At 37.9% G+C, this 22,342-nt stretch overlaps 2 protein-coding genes and 1 long non-coding RNA gene across 6 annotated transcripts in view; 2 read left to right on the top strand and 1 right to left on the bottom strand.

The window, feature by feature from the left end:
* Positions 1 to 22,342, top strand: part of LOC106092843 (death-associated inhibitor of apoptosis 2) — an 84,230-nt gene that overhangs the window by 5,115 nt on the left and 56,773 nt on the right. Inside the window, exon 1 of one of the 4 annotated variants that reach the window (XM_059369242.1) lies at positions 4,399 to 4,478. The exons of 1 other annotated variant lie outside the window; for it this stretch is intronic. In XM_059369242.1, coding sequence (XP_059225225.1) covers positions 4,426 to 4,478 — 53 coding nt within the window. In that variant the 5' untranslated portion in view covers positions 4,399 to 4,425. Of the gene's footprint in view, positions 1 to 4,398; positions 4,479 to 4,712; positions 4,765 to 4,913; positions 4,940 to 22,342 lie in introns of those variants that run through there. 2 more of the 4 variants (XM_059369245.1, XM_059369244.1) reach the window with 2 other exon arrangements.
* Positions 16,227 to 17,431, top strand: LOC131997747 (uncharacterized). The gene is made up of 2 exons (XR_009398389.1): positions 16,227 to 16,822; positions 16,886 to 17,431. It is a non-coding gene; the product is annotated as an uncharacterized LOC131997747 (long non-coding RNA).
* Positions 19,806 to 22,079, bottom strand: LOC131997746 (uncharacterized). The gene is made up of 2 exons (XM_059369241.1): positions 19,921 to 22,079; positions 19,806 to 19,859 (listed from the first exon to the last, which is right to left on the bottom strand). The coding sequence occupies exon 1, from the start codon at positions 22,077 to 22,079 to the stop codon at positions 20,211 to 20,213; it is 1,869 nt and encodes a 622-aa protein (XP_059225224.1). The 3' UTR covers positions 19,806 to 19,859; positions 19,921 to 20,210.

Raw genomic sequence — 22,342 nt, 5'->3', positions numbered from 1 at the left:
AGAATTTCAAACCCAGAACAAACCACCGAAAGATTTTAAGAAATTTTTCCTTTAACGAAATAGCACATGTTATTTTTTCGATTAAAGACAAGGCGGATTTAGAAAGGTGGTCTCAGGCAGCTGTTAACAGCCGGCCAGATTTGACGGTATTAAGAGTTAGATATTTATTTGTGTTTGAAAAATGTCGATCAGCTTGATGAGAGGGTGGCGATTTCACCTTATGGTTTTATAAAAGGGGTGCTTCATTTACACATTAAGTGGACTTTCAGGCTTATATTTTAAGGAGAAAAAAGCTATCCCCGTTTAGCAAAATGGCTTATCCTATCGCCGTTTATTAAAAGATGTGATGTCATCATTCAATTTAATGAGAAAACTATAAAATGAACGAATCAGTCTTGTCTTTGAGACTCGAACCAGGCGTCTTTGTAAAAAGTCCCTGCTGACCAGTCGTTTGTCGACTAGTGGAGCCTGGAGCAACAGCTCCACCACGCAGATCATCAACCGCCTAATGGATAGCACTATCGTAGCTATCCTTGAGTGACATTTTTCTGCCAAAAAATCATTCATTACGAGTAATAGAAAAATTCTTGCGGAGCGAAATAACAAAAATCCGCAATTACTTTTTGGGCAAGCCAATATATATATATATATATATATATATATATATATTTATATATATATAAATATATATATATATATATATATATATATATATATATATATATATATATATATATATATATATATATATATATATAAATATATATATATTATATATATATATATATATATATATATATATATATATATATATATATATATATATATATATATATATATTATATATATATATATATATATAAATATATATATATATATATATATATATATATATATATATATATATATATATATATATATATATATATATTTATATATATATATATATATATATATATATATATATATTTATATATTTATATATATATATATATATTATATATATATATATATATATATTATATATATATATATATAATATATATATATATATATATATATATATATATATATATATATATATATATATATATATATATTTTATATATATATATATATATATATATTTATATATATATATATATATTGGGTTGCCCAAAATTTTATTGCGGATATATAATTTTTTTACACTTTTTTTCTAAAGCAAGCTAAAAGTAACAGCTGATAACTGAAAGCTGAAAGAAAGAAAGAAATTACAGAGTCACAAGCCGTTGAAAAATTTTTCAACGCCGACTATATGAAAAATCCGTAATTACTTTTTGGGCAACCCAATATATATATATATATATATATATATATATATATATATATATATATATATATAGTTTATATATATATATATATTGTTATATAGTTTGTTTCTCCGGTTTCCGAGCGATTTTCTTTTTAAACAGCTGTAGCAGAAATGAGTCAAATATTTTGCCTAATTTTCCTTTGTGTCAATTACTTATTATCTGCTTTAGAAGAAACGTTTAAAATTAAAAAACTGTTATACTAAATTATCAATATTTTTTCTTATTTCGTTTTCCAATTGTATCATGACAATATGCAAAGCGAAAACTCTATTTTGCCACACCACCATTTTTATTCTAACAGTTACAATCGGTGCACCCTCATTTTTAGCTGCTGTCTTAAATGGCAAGAACATAGGCACATAGCAAAATTTGCTAAATTCTATAAAAAAAAAAAAAAACATTTTGCAAAGGCCCACAAGCATTTTTACTAATAGCTCTCTATCTATTAGTAAAGATAGCAAAGATATATTTTAATTCTAACAATCGTTAAATGTAACAAAATTTAGTGTAAAAATACATACAAATGGATTATTAAGATGTGATTTAATTCTTTAGATATGCAGCAATGTATGTATTTTTTTAAAATATTTCATATTTTTTGGGTTTTTTCGCCTCGATGAAAAACTGTTTTATTATTGAAAAATCCAATATTTCGAAAACCATCGCTTTTCTTCCTCAGGGAATTTCACTGAAATTTTTATACATTTATACACTAATATACAAAACAAAAAACAAATATTTTTCTTTTTCAATAATTACATTTTTCTTAGCTTAATTCGAGTTTTTAGCTTTGTGCTTGTGGTGCCTAAATATGCTATTGTACATGAGTTACTCTCATTTCCATTGCATTGTATTTTATAGACTACATTGGTCTTATCTTCTTTTTCTATTTTAGTCCTTGTCCTGCTAAAGAGATCACCTACCGTGTTGTTTCTTTTGAAAGCTAATCTATAATTATTCTCGTCATATATAGACTACATTGGACTTATGTTCTTTTTCTATTTTAGTCCTTGTCCTGCTAAAGAGATCACCTACGGTGTTGTTGCTTTTGAATGCTAATCTATAATTGTTCTCGTCATATATATCCGAGCTTTTTAGGCGTTCCAAAAACCCAGGGATGTAAGTTGTTAATTTAAATATCTTTGGCGATTTTTCCTTATCCGTGTTGGAAGGTTTTTCATTTACGTGTTTGATGAGACTGTTTATAGTGATGTTTGGAAAATCATTTAAGCTGAGGATTTGTCGCATTTTCCTCTCGTTCTCGTTGTAAAAAATGGTTTGAACCGCATCAAAAGAAAAATAATACCCTATCAAAAAATTTATTTTAGCTTTAAAGTGTGTTCACTTGACAGAATTCCTTTATAGTATTGTCAAATAAACCTACTTTAAAACTGCATAAACGCCGTTGAGAAGCGTTGAAAAATACAACTCTGAAAAACAAATCCCACAAAAACAACGCACAAAAGTTAAAGAATTTTCTATTTTAACGACTGCAATCGAGCGTCATTGTGTTGCTAAACGTAAAATAGAAATTTCAGGCGTGAAAGTCGAAAATGTTTGAACTTTTGCGCTATACTTCCTTGACATTTGTTTGCAGAGTTTCATTTTTCAACGCAACGCTCCTCAAAGCGCTCATTCCGTTTTGGCCTTAAGGTTTGTGGATACTGGTGTATTCATATATTATTAACTTGTTCATGTTATATTTTATTAATGTTCATCAAAAGCCTTCAGGCCTTGTTACTGCCACCGTTTTGCTTGAGCGACGAAAAAAAACTTGATTAATTGTTATCCCTTTCATTACAATTGTCATATGGTTAGGTTATTTTGAAAAGAGGGCGGATATTAATCAGTCCCATGCGCTTACATACATATGTACATACTCCTAAGCCAGTAATCGGCTTGTTGTGCGCTCTAAATACTAAAAAAGTAACCTCGAAAAAGAAATTTTTAGTTAGGAATTCCGTGCTACTAACAAAATCCTTAATTGTTTTCCATGCCACATCTTTGTCTGGTATTGTGTCCCCAACTAAGTGCCGGTATCTGTTAGCAGCGAAAGCCGAGCAATGACATAGAAAATGCACCAACGTCATATACCAATATAATTTTAGCAACGCAAACTTAAACAATCACAGTTTTGTCTTTCCTTGGTGTCGATTCAAGTCTCACATGAACAGCTGTTAACAGTCGGCCAGGTTTGAGGATATTAGAATTTTGTTTGGATTCTCTTTGTTGTTATCTTCTTTCTCGCATATTCGTTTACACGCATGTGTGTGTTGACTACACAAATTTATACAAGGCAAAGTCATTAGCTCAACAACAACGAAATCAACTACACTACCCTGTGGGAATGGTGGCGCAAATTCCCACTAGGCTGTCAAATTTCTAGATACTTCCTAATTGACATTCTAGTTTTTATTTGCATTATCATGCGTAGCAATCACAAGAACAAGAGATTTATGAATATAAGTGTGTAAATTATAAATTCAAACAATAAAGATGTGAAAAAGGAAACAAAATGTAACAAACCTTTAAAATCCAAAAATAGCATTTGACGTTCTAGTACGATTTGCTCTCAACTCTGGAATAAGAAAATTTCAACAGCTGGGCTAATGACTTTACCTTATATCAGGATGCACTTTAAAGGTGAGGTCATGCGAACAGCCGAGTACAATTTTTTTTTATTTTTGGTTTGATTTTGAAATACATCTAAATTTCAAATGCTTGTTAACAAAGCTGTTACGTTTTTCTAGAATCTAAAAACAAAAATATTTAATCCGATATTCCACACATAAGCAGCAAAACAGTGTTATAATAATGAAATTTCATATATAAAACACAAGGTAGTTTTGTTGGGGGTAGTTTTTTGTTGGTGTGCTAATGGCATGACCTTACCAGGACCTTGTATAGATTTGCCTAAGAGACAAATTTTAAATAATTCAGCCATGCCGTGCCGTGAACATAGTACTAGGCTTATTGCAATCAACGCAAGTGACCCTACCTTTTGAGCGTACCCTTGATAAATATTCAAGGCACCTCGTGTAAATCCATCCTTACTATTTCTCTCTACTCAATGTACAGATGGGCAAATCTTAAAAAACTCGTCGGTCATATCAATTATTTTGGGCACTTTGCATTTAGAATTCGTCTGAAGTGGACGCTTCGGGATTCGGTGCATAGTCATCGTTATACTCAGTACAGTTATAACTGTACATTGTTTTTAATTCTGTAATTTTATTACACGTGTTTTTATATACAGTTGGTGGGGACACCAACTTCGGAAGTACAACCTGGCATATAGAGTCGTACTCTGCCATTTCAATTAAAGTCCAAAAAAAAAAAAAAATTATTTTGGGTAAATAAAAAATTTTCTGGCTAAATTCCTTGTTTGTCTTATCAGTAGATGGATATCGTGAGTTTTCTGGAGTAAACAAATATAAATTAGGAACGTAAAAATATGATGAACGAGTGACATTGAAATGAGTAAAAATGTTAAAACTTTTTATAAGATTTTTGTATGGGGACATTTGGATAATTTGTGAAAGTGTAGAAGTTCACTTGGATATTTTGAGATAAATGGATCTGCTGTGAGCTTAACATAGATAGATATAATATCTTTAAACTAATCCAGATTTGAAAAAACTATATACGCATTATCTCCGTCATTGTATTTAGATACGCATATCTGCCAGTGGAGCTGATCACCTTTGTTCATTTGTTGTGTATATAATCTATTTATGTAAATTTTCCAAAAAAAATTGTTAAGAATGTAAACCCTAGATTGAAACTATTTAAACATGGGCGCTGAAGACACTTTACTTTCTCACGAAAATTGTGAGTGGATTTTGGTTTTATCTCCGGCAGGCTTTTAGATTCCCTTTTTGTTTTTGCATCGTCTTTATAGAAAGTGTGATAATATAGAAAAATATCGCCTATTTTCTACTCACCACAGAAGAATGCAGCATATAATTTCGTCATTCCATTAGCAACCCATCCAATATATTCATCAGTAATTTCCACATTTCTCTAATTTGTTTTCATTCAACTTCAGGGACGCACATCCTGATTTTTTGGAAATCATAATTTTTTCATTCGTTTTAGTGGTGAGATTGTCACGGATGACTTCCGTGTGTTTGCTGTTTGTTTAACATATTTTTACATATGGGAAATACACTTCCCCACCAGAGAGCTGCAACGAGTAGCAATGTGTAGGCTTGATCTTCTGTTTTGAAAAAATCAATCATGTGCACAAGTCAAACCAGTCTATGTAACTCGCTCAAAACGCAACGAAAATGTTGTGATTCAAAAATGAATTGATTGAAGCACTAGTTCCAATCGGACAACTCACATGCTTGTTTTGGTTAGAGGTCTGCGAATGATTCTGCTGAATGGGACGCTCATTTTTAAGGCACGTGCTTGATATGACCACCTTTTAAAATTAACGAGCTGCGTTCTATTCTTAATGAGAACTTCTTTAACATATTTGCGGTCTCTGAAACGTGGCTTACATCGGATATTTCGAACCGCATGATCTCTGTACCCGGATATAAAATATGTCGAAATGACCGTCTAATTTCTGGTAGGGGAGGAGGTGTAACGATGTACATAGCTAATGGGTTACGTTATAGAGTTGTTTTTAAGTCGTCCGGTTCACGTTGTGAGTCGCTATTTATTGAGTTGATCTTAAATGAGGTTAAGCTGCTTCTTGGTGTTGTATACTTACCGACAGGTGATTTGGACGACTTTGAGAGCTGTCATAAAGATCTTTTTTCTAGGTATGCAGGAGTTGTTGTCCTTGGAGATTTCAATTGTAACCTCTTTAATATTTCTAGGGCGAATTCATGTCGTTCTTTTTGTACGAGATATAACTTAAACTTGGTTCACAATTCCAAACCTACACATTTTGATTTAAGGTGCCGGTCTACTTCTTTAATTGATTTCATGTTAGTTAGTAACCCTTCTTTAATTTCTTATTCGGACCAAGTACAGTGTCCCTCCGTTTCTGACCATTCTCTTATATTTGCATCTCTTCATTATAATTTTCAGCAGCCACCTGAGTTTTTTGAGTTTCGTGACTACAAAAATATTGATTGGGTTGGTTTGTTTGCCTCTTTAGAAGATTTCGACCGTTATGCAGTCTTCAACGCCAGGGATGTTGATACTAAATGCGCACTGGTTTCCTCTCTCCTAAATAGTTTGTTCTCTTTTGTTCCTACAGTCAAGAGAAAGATACGTGATTGTAATGACAAGTGGATGGAGTCTAGAGAGATTGTTCTTGCTAGATCTTTAAGGGATTTGTCTTATTCTGCATTTCTATCTTGTAGATCAGATGAGAAGTGGAAAACGTATTGCAAGTATAGGAACAAGGCGAAGTCTGTTATTCGTCGGATAAGACGCAACCATTTTTCTAAACTTTTTTGGGGTCTTGATGCAACTGGTATGTGGAAAGTTCTCAAACATTCTGGATATGTTGGTGATGATAACTTCAATGATGATTTTGATGCGAACGAAGTTAATGAGTTTTTTGTTGAAGGTGGTGGAACGCACGATGATGGGTCTCAATTCTCATGTGAAGGAGAGACTGACTCTTCCTTTTCGTTTTGTTGTGCGAATGAGTTTGAAATTATTGAAGCTATAAGTAGGGTGAGTTCTGGGTCAGTTGGTGTGGATGGTATTCCAATGCGTTTTATCAAGACCGTCTTTCCTTATGTTTCCGATGTTATTTTGGATCTTGTTAATTTTATTCTGATGTCTTCTTCTTTTCCCTTGGCTTGGAAGATTGCCAGGGTTATACCGATTCCCAAAGCGAAGCATGTTAGAAGGGTTGATGATTTACGGCCTATCTCCATACTTCCTGCAATGTCTAAGATTGTTGAACACATAATGAAGAATCAAATATTACAATCATCGCAGCTTCGAATACACGATATGCAATATGCCTTTCGCCAAGGACTCAACACCACTCATTTGCTGCTTAAGCTAACTGATTCCATCCGAGTGAATGCCAATAACGGAAAACGCATTGTGATGGTTTCTCTTGACTTGTCAAAAGCCTTCAATTCTATTAATTTTGTTCGATTACTTACTAAATTGCGTGATTTTTTCAATTTTTCTACATCTGCCTGCAAACTGATACTTTCTTACTTAAGTAACAGATCTCAGTTTGTGGTTCTGAGCGGTGCAAACTCAAGCATGCTTTCTCTTCATTCTGGTCTACCACAAGGTTCCATCTTGGGTCCACTTTTATTTATACTTTACGTGAATGATTTGCATCGTTTTACTTCTTGTAGGAGTTGTGAGGCGTTTATGTTTGCTGATGACATTTTCTTGCTTTTTAATGCCAGTTCTACAACACCTGATATTCTTGAGAATGATATAAATTCGGTTTTGGGCAGGGTTGTTAACTGGGCTTCTGCCAATGCTTTAAGGATTAATCCCTCTAAATCCAAGGCTCTAATGTTTGGAAACTTTACTACCACATCTCTTAACATTTTTGTTGGAAATTCGGAGATTGAGTTTGTCGACCGACATAGATGTTTGGGTGTTATTGTTGACACTGAGTTATCTTTTAGGTACCATATTGATGCCTTGTCAGGGAAGGTTTGGTCTTGCCTTCGTAAAATGTATTCTTCTATTGTTTACCTACCTTTCAAGGTGAGAAAGCTTCTGGCTTATTCTCTGTTAATGTCTCAGATACTTTACGGTTTGGAGGTTTTTCAGGTACTATTCAGGCTAACTTTACAAAATTGAGGCGAATTGTAAATTCCGTTGTGCGGTTTGTCTACAATGTCCGAAGACGAGATCGTATATCTTGCTTTGTAAAACGTTTTCTTAATTGCTCATTTAAAAGGTTTGTTGAGTGTAGGAATTTACTACTTTTTCATAACGCTTTTGCTAATATTAGACCTGTTCCTCTAAGGAGGATTTTTGTATTCTCTCGGTCTACTAGAAACCCGCAATTATTTATTCCTAGAATTAGAAGAAACATATATGCGAGATCATATGCTGTTAGAGTAGCAAGATGCTGGAACCGACTGCCTCATGAATTACGCATCTTTTCCCATTCCAACAACGTTTTCCGTTTAAAATTTTTGGTTTTTATAACTCTTTTGCTGATGGTTAATTTTTTTCTCCTTGTTCTATTCTTACATCGGATTTTCAAAGCTGCACTATTTCTTGTGCACTTTGTTGGACCACTTCCTATTTATCGCTCGCTTCCATTTGGATTTCTTTTATATTCTTTATTTTTAATGGCTGGGGAGCCAAATATTAGGTAAATATAATAAAGTACCTCATTATGTTAAGAAATGAATTTAATTATCTGTTATACTCAGGTTACTGAAATGTTTGTATGTAATTATTTTATGGGCCTTATTGGCTTTATATTACATATTTGGTTAATAAATGAAATGAAATGAAAATGAAATGATTGAGTTGATTTGTTCAATGTGGAAATGAACAAGTCTGATTGGAATGAAGCTACATAAATTGCCCTAAATTAATACAGATTTACTTTACTTAATATAATTGGCTATGACAGAACATTTGTTCCACTAGCCGAACGTAGAATAGCGTTCCAAGCGCCTCGATCTTCTGCGCTCATTCTAAAATCTTCGACACCAAGTTTCGAGGTGTCTCCCACCATACAGATTACAGATTTAGAAAACAAAAAAAAAAAACTTTAATTTCTAACATTAGAAATTTAATTGAATTAACTAGATTTTACTTTTTCGATATTTGGGACACCAAAATCATTAACAATGTATAAAAGCTTCTTTAAAATGTTTACGCTGTTGGACCACTCGAAATCGATTGATTTCATGCCTTACACCAAATAAATTCTCTTATTGTCTTTTTGGTAATGAAATGTCACGCCTAAAAAATTTTGCTTAACATAATTGTCCGTCTACATATTGATGTTGGCTGATGCACTACCTAGACTATCAGATTTAATAATGTCGGCCAAAATTCTCCGGCTGATTCCAACGATATGAAAAATTCCCGCGGGACGGAACTGGGTCTTGAGAAATAGGCCTCGAAAGGGGCAGTCAAAGCTCTCAGGTTTTCCATCCCATTTGACATCATTAGAAAGCTTGTTTCAAGACAAATTTTGTTTGAATATCATTTTTAGTTTGTGAGTTGTAAGCAAAAAATTAAATTTTTTATTCAAATATTGTGAAAATATTATTAGCTATATATTTTTTCTTACGACTTTAAATTTGCTCCCCTGACCTCTAACTTCATATATAATTTATAAGCTTTGCTAAATTTAAAAAAGTCCAACTTTTTATGGCAAAGAGTTTTAATAAAATTGCAAATTTTGCCCATGAACATTCCACTAAGGAACAGGGACAAACTTCTCACATATCAATGCGTGCTGTCCGATTCAAGTTTAAGCTCAATGATAAGGGGCCTCCTTTTTAAAGCCGAGTCCGAAAGGCGTGCCAGAGTGCGACACCTCTTTGCAGAGAAGTTTTACATGGCATAGTACCTCACAAATGTTGCCAGCATGGTCTCGCCAGGATTCGAACCCAGGCGTTCAGCGTCATAGGCGGACTTGCTAAAAATACTTTTGACTTTTACCCACTGTTGGACATTTAGTGGAAGAGAAAATCTTAAATCCGGCCAAAGGCCGTCAAATTTGACCAAATTTTGATGGCAAAGAGAGTTTTAATTAAAATACTTTCGACTTTTTCCCACTGTTGGACATGGAAAAGGAAATGGAAAAGGAGAAAATGTAAATTTCGTTATTAAAAAGTTATATTGATGTATTTTTAGTTTTGTTATACGTTTGAAAGGTGAATTATAAATCAAATGAAAACTGAGGGGCGAAGTGCCTATTGTAATCAAAAGTAGTTTAGCTTACTTTTTATAGGAAAATTTTGAGTAAATGGCCGTTTTTCGAAAAAAAATTGTTCAAAATGTTACTATTATCTTTAAAACCAACAAAGTTTTAAAGATTTTTTTAAAATGTTTCATATTGTCTGAAGCGGTTTAAAAAGTCTACAGGATGGTTTTTATTTTATCCAAGCATTTACATTTTGAACTTTAAAGGCCCATATCTCATGGAATTTTGCACATTTTCATTCAGCAGATCGAACTCTCTATCACCTGAAAACAAATTACCTCATTTGGCGAGGGGCCCGTAAACTGGACTTGCTCCCGTTCATCCACCCAAACAAAAGCATCAACATAAATCGTGTCGCTGAACAAGTGTGCTTGAAAACTTTCTCTGTTCCCCACGCTATGAAAGACGCATTTCTTATCCCCCATTCTTTCCTATTGTTTCTAATAACAGTATAAAATACAAAATAAACTTGGCGATCCAGGTAGTTAAGTACTGTGTAAGGCGTCCATTGTACGATTTTACTTTTTATCACTGAAGATCTTTGTTAATCCATTGTTTATGTTGCTTAAAATCTAAATTGTAAAATATCCGTGGGAGTGGGTACTCAAGTTTCGGAAATGGTTAAGTATCTTTTTTTACCCGGGTTGCGGAGTTGAGCAATTTTGGCTCGACCTCGAATAAAACTCTAAATTATTAGTTGTTGTAGCAGTGTGTTGTACACTGAGGCGGCAGCCCTTGCCGATGAAGGACTTCATCAGATCAAATCCGGTACGTACAAACGGCTGCCATGGGATTATCTAAAATAGTAATTAGAAAAAAATAGTTACCTGGAAACCAAGCTAATTTCCGAAGGAATAAAGTTAGTTGCTTCACATTTTGTACAAACTCTTGTTTTTATTAGTTGAGATTGTAAATGGGCCATGTTTTGATACAACTGCTATAAAAACCGATCACCCGATTTGACGACTGGAGCATTTGAATGCGCAATTTTTAACCGATTTGGGTGAAATTTTGTATGTTATGTAAGACAAGGCAAGGTTTGTAAAGAGTGAATTTTTAGCTATTATCTTTTTAGCAACACAGGTTTAAACAGCTCACTCACGTTAGGTGTTTTGTTTCACTGTCAAATATCTTCAGTTTGGTCTATAAATTAACCATGAATCGCCTTACAAACGAACAACGCTTGCAAATTATTGAATTTTATTACCAAAATGCGTGCTCTGTTAAGAAAGTTCATCGCGTGCTTAAGCGGAATTCGCGATTTTGGAGTGTAGACGAGCCAGACAGAAGCATTGCAAGAGGTACCAATGCATCCTGAAAAAGTCACATTTTGGTGCGGTTTATGGGCTGAAGGCATCATTGGACCGTACTTCTTCAAAGATGATGCGAATCGTAACGTAACTTTGAATGGTGAGCGGTACCGTGAGATGATATCCAACTTTTTTTGCCGCAACAAGACGATGCCACATGCCACACAGCACGCGTAACAATTGACTTATTGAGAGGCGAGTCCTGTGAACATTTTATTTCACGTTCGGGACCGGTCAATTGGCCGACTAGATCGTGCGATTTAACGCCTAAAGACTACTTTCTGTGGAGCCATGTTAAAGCTCATGTCTATACAGACAAGTTCGCTTCAAATGACATTTATTCGTGAGATACCGGCCAAAATGTTGGAAAGAGTTTGTCAAAAACCGGGTTTTTTTGTGCACTCACACATGAATTATTGAGAATTTGATATTTCTCCCATCTTCAAGAGCTTTTTTGAACAAATTGCTGTGAGTCTATGGATTTCCTTTGTCTTCACATAATGTAAGGAAAAAATTCTGTAAAATTTCTGTATACGATAGAAGAGACCCACTCATTGTATAAAAACTTTCCTTAACCATGATATTTGCTCCGACATGTTTGAAAGTTTATACGGTGTGCTTGGTGTGTTCACCACATGTCTGTCAGCATGTTTTCCGATCAGACAGTAACCTTTCGTGATAGACACTACGACTGAGCGGTAGCTCTTTTCAAGTCTAGATTGGTCCACATAATTTTGGAATGCTCACAATTCCCCTTTTGTGACCATCTACATTCGTTGCCCATTGGGTCTGGTTTTGAAGAATTAGCTTACATGTCGTTAGAGGAAGAGAAAGCGCCCTTGGCCCTACAGCAGAGGTCGCAGCAATTTGTCTATCCACAGTATCCAGAGGCATTGGGTGTAGCTTCCTGCCTAGCAAAGCACCCGGGTATTTTGCGAATTCAGTAAATGGACTTTCTCTCCTCCCAATAAAACAGATGTCACTGAAGGTAACTTGTATCTCCTTCTGAAAAGAATTACTTTTGTCTTACACGGATTTACGCCTAGAACACTTGCGGTAGCCCACTTCGCCGTCGCACGTAGATCTTCCTGAAGTATATCTCTAAGAGTGCTGGGAAACTTCCCCTTACCGTGATCTGGATACGCGACCACTTTTACACCTTTTTCTTCCAGAGACGATTATATATTGTTAATGGCTATATTTCAAAGTGGCGGCCACTGTAGCGCAGAGGTGTCCGCCTATGACGCTGAACGCCTGGGTTCGAATCCTTGCGAGACCATCAGAAAAAAAATTTTGTCAGTGGTGTCGCACTGCGGCACGACCTTCGGACTTGGCTATAAAAAAGAGGCCCCTTATTGAGCTTAAACTTGAATCGGACAGCACTCATTGATATGTGAGAAGTTTGCCCCTGTTCCCTAGTGGAATGTTCATGGACAAAATTTGCATTTTGCATATTTCAAAGTTGAGGGGACGGTACACCTCCTTGAGTTGTTTCCTTCTTTTTAGATCTACAGATTTCTTACGGTAGTGGGGATTTCTAGAAACTCTAGCTCCTTCATGATTGACGTCGGTTTTACATTATTGAAAACACCTTCAATGTCAAGAAATGCTACCAATGTATATTCCTTGACAGCGAGAGAACTTCTGAATATATCTCATCGTAAAAGGTTTCGAGGATAGGATCTTCTGTAGCCTAGAGGCCTCAGATATATCCGGGGTCTACAGCCCCGCGGAGAGTTTGTTGCTATTAGCATCGTTGGATAAGTTGGATTTGAATAAGGGAAGTAAGATTTGATTTGTTTTCTATTGCGCTTATGAAACAAGTCGACTTAAAGAGCCCCGTTCAAATTCCGATGTGTGCTTTACAACCTACTCTAGTTGGAATGGTTGTAAAGCACCATGATCCATCCATTTGACATCTCCTTCTGATGACTTTTCTTGGTTGAAAATGAAATCGCGATAAAGCAAACCAGTAAAATGCTTCTAGCAACAAAACACTTTTTGCTGACTTTTTAAATGTTTTGTTTTTGAATAGAAAGCATTAAACAATGATCTAACGCCGGACAATATCCTACAATGGAATCTCAACTTATAATATATTCCATAAGCAGCTCATCCCTTTTTGTTGATATCCGAACTTCCCTGTCTGTTATTGTTGTTGCAGTGTGTTGTACAGTGAGGCGGCAGGCCTTACCGATGAAGGACTCCATCGGGTCAATCCGGTACGAATAACGGGCTGCCATGGGATTGTCCCATGTCAGTTGATGTGCATTAGCATTAGTCTCCCAAGTATGGATTCGGGATCTGAGGGAATTCTTGGTATTCAAGCGGGTGCCATTGGTCGAGAAGGAATCTCTTTCTTCTTCACCAAATCCAGCGCTCCGTCTGGCTAGATATCGCCAATCTTTCTTAGGGCGCAACGATACATTTCAATAGAGCGTTGACCCCCGAAAGTAATTAGTTTGTATCGACCCTTATACTTGTCTGCATAGTTCCAAACTGGAGGAAATCAAGGAAATTCCGCAAAAACATCGGAGTATACTAATGACAGTCCATTGACGATCGCACTCCTATTATTTCTAGGTATGCAGTCCTGTTCTTCTCCCTTGTCGAAAACTGCCACCACCAAACTGTCCCAAATTACTATTGTTCGCCCTAGTTCTTTAAGGCATGAGATGCCCTCCAGACGACCGCAGCCTGTTGGCTGACTGGCGGTGCAGTTTCTGAATCTAGACGTGTAGTCTTTGGGGTAGCCTGTCTGCGAATTCCCGAGCCCAATTTAGGGAGTCTCTCGCTCTATTAGTGAGACTCTTAGGATCATTCGCACAATACATCTCAATAATCCTGAGAGCGATGCGCCTTTTATTATTCCAACCTCTTAAAGAGCTCGCTGGTTTGCCGGGGAAAGCCGATGGGCTAGACAAATTTTAGGCTTGCGAAGACACCTCGAACCAGGTGTCTTCGACAAAAGTTTCTGCTGATCAGTCATCTGCTAGTGGATCCCGCTCCACCCAGTCGAGGTTTCAGTAGCAGAGAACATGCTACGGCGTGATACCAACACCGCAGCTGTTGGTTCTTTGGAGTCCATTTTAAGCCACTTGAAACAAACGCAGATCATCAACCGTCTAATGGATACCACTATCCTAGCTATCTTTGATTGACTTAAATTTTTCTTCCAAATATAATGACCTTTTACGAGTTACAGAAAAATTCTTGCGAAATAACAAAACGTCCGCTCCACTCAACGGTTCAAACAAAAGAAAAACCAACCAAAAGTACAAATAATAAAATTTTGCCGATTGGTAATTTTTGATGTAAAAGTCATAGACCGTTTCCCTATTTAAGGCCTTGAGTCCATAGAAGTCGAATTTATTTATTTTGCAGACATTTGGAACTGGTTAAAGTTAAAGGGGGCATAATAATAACAACACAATAAGCCGATTACTGGCTTAGGTTTATGTCCATAGTGGCATGGGCGAATTAATATCCGCACCCTTATTTCAACCTAACCTAACCATATGTGGATGTACATACCTGTTGTTGTTGTAGCCACATTATGTGGATATAGCGTTTCTCATCAAGCTCCAAAGTAAGCAGGCTCATTCCGGTCCATGAAACAGACCGCCGCGGGAACGTCATGACCATTGTTTTTTTAAAGGCGCCAATAATCGCCTTGTCATATCAAGTATCAAAGGCACTCAGTATCTAGGCAAGAGCTGGTGCTGCCCGACTTCTCACTGAGATTCTCCACTCGATATCGCTGATTGTCCGACTTGTGGTCCGCAACTTGTGGACGCGCACGGTATCACCCAAGTGTGCTTCTCGTTATGACGATGAACACCACAGAAATCGGAGCTTACAGTTTCAAACCGTGTGGTGCTCATAGCCATCCGGTGCCAGTATGCCACGACAAACCTGTAATAGGGCGACGGCCCTAATAAACTTCTTCGGTTCACATGTGCAGTTTGGCACGCCATAACGTTTGGGGTTTTTTATACCTTACTCCACTACTGTGGTACAGGGTATCATAACTTAGTGAATTTATTTGTATCACCCAGAAGGAAGAGGGATAGACCCATTGATAAGCAAACCGATCGACTCAGAATCACTTTCTGGTTCGATAAAGCTCTTATCCGATCGTCTTCAAATTTGGTACAGGCATGTTTTTCGGCCTATTGATATTGGAAAATTTAGATATAGCTTCCATATATATGTTCGTCCGATTTGTAGTTCGATTTGGAGGCCACCGTAGCGCAGAGGTTAGCATGTCCGCCTATGACGCTGAACGCCTGGGTTCGAATCCTGGCGAGACCATCAGAAAAAATTTTCTACGGTAGTTTTCCCCTCCTAATGCTGGCAACATTTGTGAGGTACTATTCCATGTAAAACTTCTCTCGAAAGAGGTGTCGCACGCCGTTCGGACTCGGCCATAAAAAGGAGGTCCCTTATCATTGAGCTTAAAACTTGAATCGGACTGCACTCATTGATATGTGAGAAGTTTGCCCCTGTTCCTTAGTGGAATGTTCATGGGCAAAGTTTGCATTTTTCCGATTTGCAGTAAAATATTCACTTGTTAACCGATTCTACCGAAATTAGGCTGGAAAGATTTTCTCTTGACTTTCGACATTAATAAAATTCTATATATATATACACATATATATATATATATATATATATATATATATATATCGTCCGATTTTCTCTTCTAGAGTCTCTGCAAGCGCATTTATTCACCACCAAGGAAGCAGTGTTGCCAAAACCGAAAATAATTTCCGCCCAAAATGTTCAAAAAACCTACCAAATCTTCAACTAGCCGACCACAATTTAAAATTTCTTAAAAATTTACTCTAAAGAAAAAAATTTTATAAACAATTTCCCAAAGAAAGAAGTTTTGATAAAATTTTTTACGCTATTCTACTAAGAAAAAAATTGACGATCAAATTGAAAATCTACCAAAATAGATTTGAACCGCTCATCCGACCAATTCCTAAAATTTACAAATCCATCCGTGCAAATTTGGTAGAAAAAGCCGAAACGGCAATACTGGATGCGTGTGACTTGGCATCAACGCTACCGTGAAGGGCTGAACATTGCTGATCTATGTGTCTATGTGATGTGTTGTGTCAATGGCTTCGAACGCCAGACGACGGCAGTTTTGTTGCTTGTTAAGGCGAAGATCAATTTATTTTATATTTCCCATTTTCTATTTCTCTTTCGAGACGAGCTTATTGATCAAAGAATTTTTTCTTTGCAATGGAAAAGTAAAGCCAGAAGATACAACAACACCAACCATAGTGTGACGCGTTTTAAATGTATGTTTAAGATCAAACGATTCGTTATTAAGTAGTTTTTAACTTTATGTTATGTTATTTTAGTTGGCCTGATGGCTTTGCATGACAAAATGCAAATTTGTCCGTGAACATTCCATTAAGGAACAACTTTTGATATCTGTTTCCTTTAACTCCCAATGCTGGCGACTTTTGAAAGGTATTCGCCGTGAAATATCCTTTATGAAGTGGTGTCGCCTAACTGCAGACTCGGCAAAAACGGAGGTCCCTTACTGCAGTATGGGGTCGTAGGAGAGAAGTAACCATTGGTTCTTAATGGAATCTGCATTAACAAGATCACATGTCCAAAGGAACACGACCGAGTCTATCAGTTAATTTTAAAGTGCGTCTATCTTTTTGATTGGTTGACTGACTGTTCAACGCCCAGCCCAAACGGCTATAGCTAGAGTCATGAAATTTGGCACGAATGTGGGTCTTTACTTGTTCGTACCTTTTTTTGTTAATTGAGCTATAGCTTTGAATTTTGGAATTTAGGTATACTATGGCAACCTAAATTAGGATGCCAAAAGCGTTGTTGGACTTGTAGAAACAAAAATCTTGAAAAATATACGATAAGTTGTACCAAATATGAAATCGTACCAGGTGTGGTATAAAAAGTACTTAATTGCTGTAATTAGTACAATTTAGTGTTTTCTTTAAAGATAGGTACAGATCTGATATTTGGGATACAGGCACATCTTGGCAGTATGTACCAAGTGACTAGCAGATTTTGTTGATATTCCCACATTTTGGTACTAAAACGTACAATACACCTACTTTATGGATTGAGCTACAGCTCTGAAATTTGGAATACAGTAACATGTAGGCACTATGTACCGAGCGACTAGAAGATTTTTTTGATATTCGTTCATTTTGGTATTAAAACGTACACAGTGGTACTTTATTTACAGACTGAGCTACATCAGTTAAATTAGGGATACAGGTACATTTTGGCAGTATGTAACGGATGACTAGAAGATTGTTTTGAAATTTGTACATTTAGGTACTAAAACGTACAAAATTATACTTTATTTGCAATACAGTTAGACCTTGACAGTATTTATCGGCCGGCTAGAGGGTTTTTTTTTATTGGCACTAAAATATTTTAAAAGTCTTAGTGCCCAAATGTTCTTACTTTACGGATAAGGCCAAAGCTATTAAAGTTGCGATACAGGTACACCTTGATATTGAGTGTACCATCGGGGACAGCGAAGCGACCGGGCATATTCATAATTTTATATAAATTATGAATATGAATATTATATTGACGTAAGAATTTTTTCAAATATTTTGAATTTAAAAAATTGTTAAAAAAATAGGCAGAGGCTAAACAGTGCCGGAGATATCACCCCGCCCTGGTGAACTCCCTGTTTCACTCTACGGTGCTTCGACTTCTTATCTCTAAATTCCACAAATGACTGGCGTCCACACAGATAATTCGCGACCCAGCGTTTCAAGCCTGGCTGGAGGGACGTGTTGGCGTGTCGAATGTCTTCCATAGGTCCAGTGGCACGAGGATCGTCCTATCACATGGCCCAGGCCGATTGAAGCCACGGCATAGGTCCAGATTCTTCAACATCAATGTAGAGATTCCGGCGGGGTCCAACGCCTTGGATGATTTGGCGCCACGGATGACATTCGCAACTTCGCCCGCAGTATATTGTGATGGCTGTCCATCGGCTCGGAGACCACGGATACGGCGAATGGCTCTCCTCTCCTCTCTTGTCGATCTCGGGATGCACATTAAATTGAACAAAACAACCTGGCGCATCACTTCGGATCAGTCACGGTTACGTCGCCAAAAGTGACTGAGGTCCTGTCATCCCGTCTACCGGTGTTCGAGAGTGACTTAACAGTAGACCACTGCTTGCCTAAACCGGTGCCTAAGTTACGTTGCTCCAGGTGTTCCAGCCACAAATTCCGCTTATGTTCGTTGACTACCCTGTTTATTACCAGATTCAGCTCGCTGATTCTGGGGTTAGTAGGGTCCATAAACGAATCCCATTACGCACGTCTGCGAGTGCCTGCGCCGGGAAATTGGGCAGCGCTTGGGGTATTCGACCGGCTGGTATAAAGCGAGCGGCTGCTGCGTTAATGATGTTTCGGAATTTCCTCTCGGTCACTACCACACTCGAGGGGGGTTGGAGTTCACTGAAGCGGCGATTGGTATACTCTCTTGAGCCAGCCCAATCGGACTTCTTCAGATTGATAAACGTCCGGCGCTCATAGGTTATGAAGTCGGGTGGTCGGTCGATGGTGAGAATTATGGGGAGGTTGTTTGACCCCAAAGAGATGACGGCTAGCCAGGATACGTCACTCAAGGGCCAGGGAATGCAATGTAAATGTCTGGCGAGCAGCTGCACCTCCTCGAAATCCTAGTGGGTGCATTCTCATTCACCGTGCAAAACGTCGAGCCTTCAATCTGCTTTGCCACGCTGGTCGTTACTTAGGGGAGAATGCCATGAAGTGTGACGCGCATTAAAGTCCCCTAGTCCTAGTCACATAGTCCGACGACGAGTATGCAGATGGCGACAACGCTTGTGACTCACTGCTGGCTATGTTCGTACAGCACCTTGCAACATATCCAGTATGACTACACTCCCGTAGTGAAGTGAGGCCAGAGCTAGATCGGAAATGTACCCACTCCATGAACCGGTTACACCGCACCGACACCCACCGATGATGGAGGCGGTTCTGGTACACCGAACAGAACCAGGGTCCGGAGTCCCTTTTAAGCCCGGCACGGACCAGAAGCGTGTGGAGAAGGCACTCCGGGATGTGCCTCTCCCATGACAAAAAAAAAGACGAACACGTACATTGAGGCGGCAGCCCTTGCCGATGAAGGTTTCATTGGGTCAATCCGGTGCGCTCAACCGGACGCCATGGGATCGACTCATTTTAGTGTGACCGATAAGCTACTTATTCATGGAATGTATTGCGAGATGTAGCGCCCAGGCTAGGAAAACACTTATTTTGAGTGATCCAAAACTGATTTTATTTCAATTGGTGACAACACTAAAATCTAAAATTCATATATATATTTAATTCACGCTTAAATGTAACTGTTCACGGTGTCATCTTACATTTGTGTTTGGCTGGGGCTTAGTCTGGCGCACTTCTCTCAATTTGTTTGGCAATATTAAAAAAATACTTCCTACTAGCAATGGTTGACGACCATTCACATGTAGATTCATCTGCAAAAGGACAGAGTCATCGCTGATTGCCTATGACAGATGCTCAGCTAGTCGAGTACCAGACTGCCAAAAATGAGATGACGTCTTGTAATCATATGCGTAGTTAGTGGGCAGAGTGCATAATTAGTGCACCACGCAACATTCCCCCCCTCGTAAGCCTCGTGCTGAAAGCTTGGGGTTTACTTCATGACATCCAGTTTTGCCAATTTTACTACAGGCCGAGTGACGAGGCCTTTCATTGTCTTAACCACCGCACTGCGCACTTGTTGATCTTTACCTTTGTGTACGTCTATTACCACACCCTTTGGCCACAATCCTCTCTTGCTGCTTTCGTCGACTACAATTACAATGTCTCCAATGACAATGGGCTCGGGACTTTTCGTGAACCATTTGGAGCGCCTAGTTAGATTTGGCAAGTACTCTCTCACCCATCGCTTCCAAAATTGGTCTGCCAATTGACCAGCAATTTTAAAATGTTTAAACAAAATACTTCCACCATCGTCTTCACTCCCCCTTTCGCGTATGCCACTTGAAGAGCCGAGCAAAAAGTGGTTCGGAGTCAATGCTTCGGCCTCTTCAGTTTCGAGTGGAACATAAGTGAGCGGTCTTGAGTTAATTATATTCTCAACATCTGCCATCGCTGCTCTCAGAGTCTCTTCTCTCAAACTTGCATGAGGTAATATCTCCATTAAGACAGACTTCACTGACCGAACCATCCTCTCCCATGCGCCAACCATATGCGGAGAAGCCGGTGGTATAAAACGCCATTCAATCTCTGGATAACTGTATTCCAATTCGTTTGCAGAGATATTTTCTATTTCTTTTGACAACAAACGACTTGCCCCTCGAAAGTTTGTCCCATTGTCTGATAGTATTCGTTTAGGAGTACCACGTCGGCTGACAAACTGCCCAAAAACCAACATAAACGAGTCCGTAGAGAGAGATGGTGCAATCTCCAAGTGAATGGCTCTAACTGTTAAACAGGTGAAGAGTACACCCCACCTTTTTTCTCGTCGACGCCCAACTGTCACATCGAATGGTCCAAAATAGTCAACGCCAGTGTACGTAAATGGACGAGTAAATGCAGCTACTCTTTCTGAAGGTAGGTCGCCCATCTCTGGAGAACAAGGCATCACAAGTTTGTTTTTGCAGGCCTGACAATCTTTCGCAACAGAGCGCACTAGTGCTCGCAGTCCCGGTATCCAATACTTCTGCCGAACTTCGTTAACAACGATTTCATTGTGGTGATGATGGTAACGTCGATGATAAAAGTCAACCAGAAGTTTTGAAACGATGTGTTTCCGTGGGAGAATCACAGGTCGTTTTGTTTCCATGGATACACTTTCTGCCACGTCAATTCGCCCTTTCATTCGCAGTACTCCCATTTCGTCCAGATATGGTGAACATTTAAAGAGTAAACTTTTTCGGGAGATTTGTTTGGTTTTTAGTTTTAAACAACTTATTTCTTCGATAAAGGCCTCTTCTTGACAGTTTCGGAATATCAGTAATTCAACACTATGCATCTCGGTTATGTTTAATAGCATTTTCAAAACTGCAGATTTCTTGTCATGTTTAACAATTGATTTCAAGAATTTCAAGACGTACGACTGAGTACGTCGCAGCTTTTCCCATTTGCTGAACCTTGTTGGATCAGCACATATGTCAAATAACGTTAAAGTTGGAGCGTGTCTCTCCTCCACGTGACACAAAATCTCAAATTCTTTGTGATCAGTGTTTGAAAATGTAGTTGTGGGCCAACAACTTTCTTCTGACCGTAAAAATGATGGGCCGATGAACCATCTGCCCGTGCTGTCAAACTCTGGAATCTTGGACCACTTTGTGCCTTCGTCTGCCACATTATCTGCGGTTGGGACCCATCTCCATTCTTTAACAGTCGAATTTTCCAATATTTCGCCAATACGGAGTGCAACGAATTGCTTAAATTTCCGTGCATCCGAACGAATCCAATATAGTAAATCCTTCGAATCGGACCAAAATTGTCTCTTGTTAATTCTAATTGATTGCTCTTTGATTATATAATCTGACATTCGAACCAATTATGGCTGCCATTAGTTCCATTCTAGGAATAGAGATAGGTTTCAATGGCGCCACACGCGTTTTTGATCCTACCAGAGTACATCTGACTTCAGAACCAACTTGGGCACGAATATATGCTACGGCTGCATAGGCATTCTCGCTAGCGTCCACAAAGACGTGTAGCTGAATGTCCTGGCTTTGGCACGCCAGTTGATAGCATCGTGGTATTCGAATATCTCCACTTGAGTTGATGTGCAGCGTCCATTGTGCCCAC

Source organism: Stomoxys calcitrans, chromosome 5 (genome assembly GCF_963082655.1).
Source record: "Stomoxys calcitrans chromosome 5, idStoCalc2.1, whole genome shotgun sequence".
NCBI classification, from domain to species: Eukaryota; Metazoa; Arthropoda; class Insecta; order Diptera; family Muscidae; genus Stomoxys; species Stomoxys calcitrans.
Note: the sequence above shows the minus strand (reverse complement) of the source record. Positions and strands in the feature narration are given on the sequence as shown.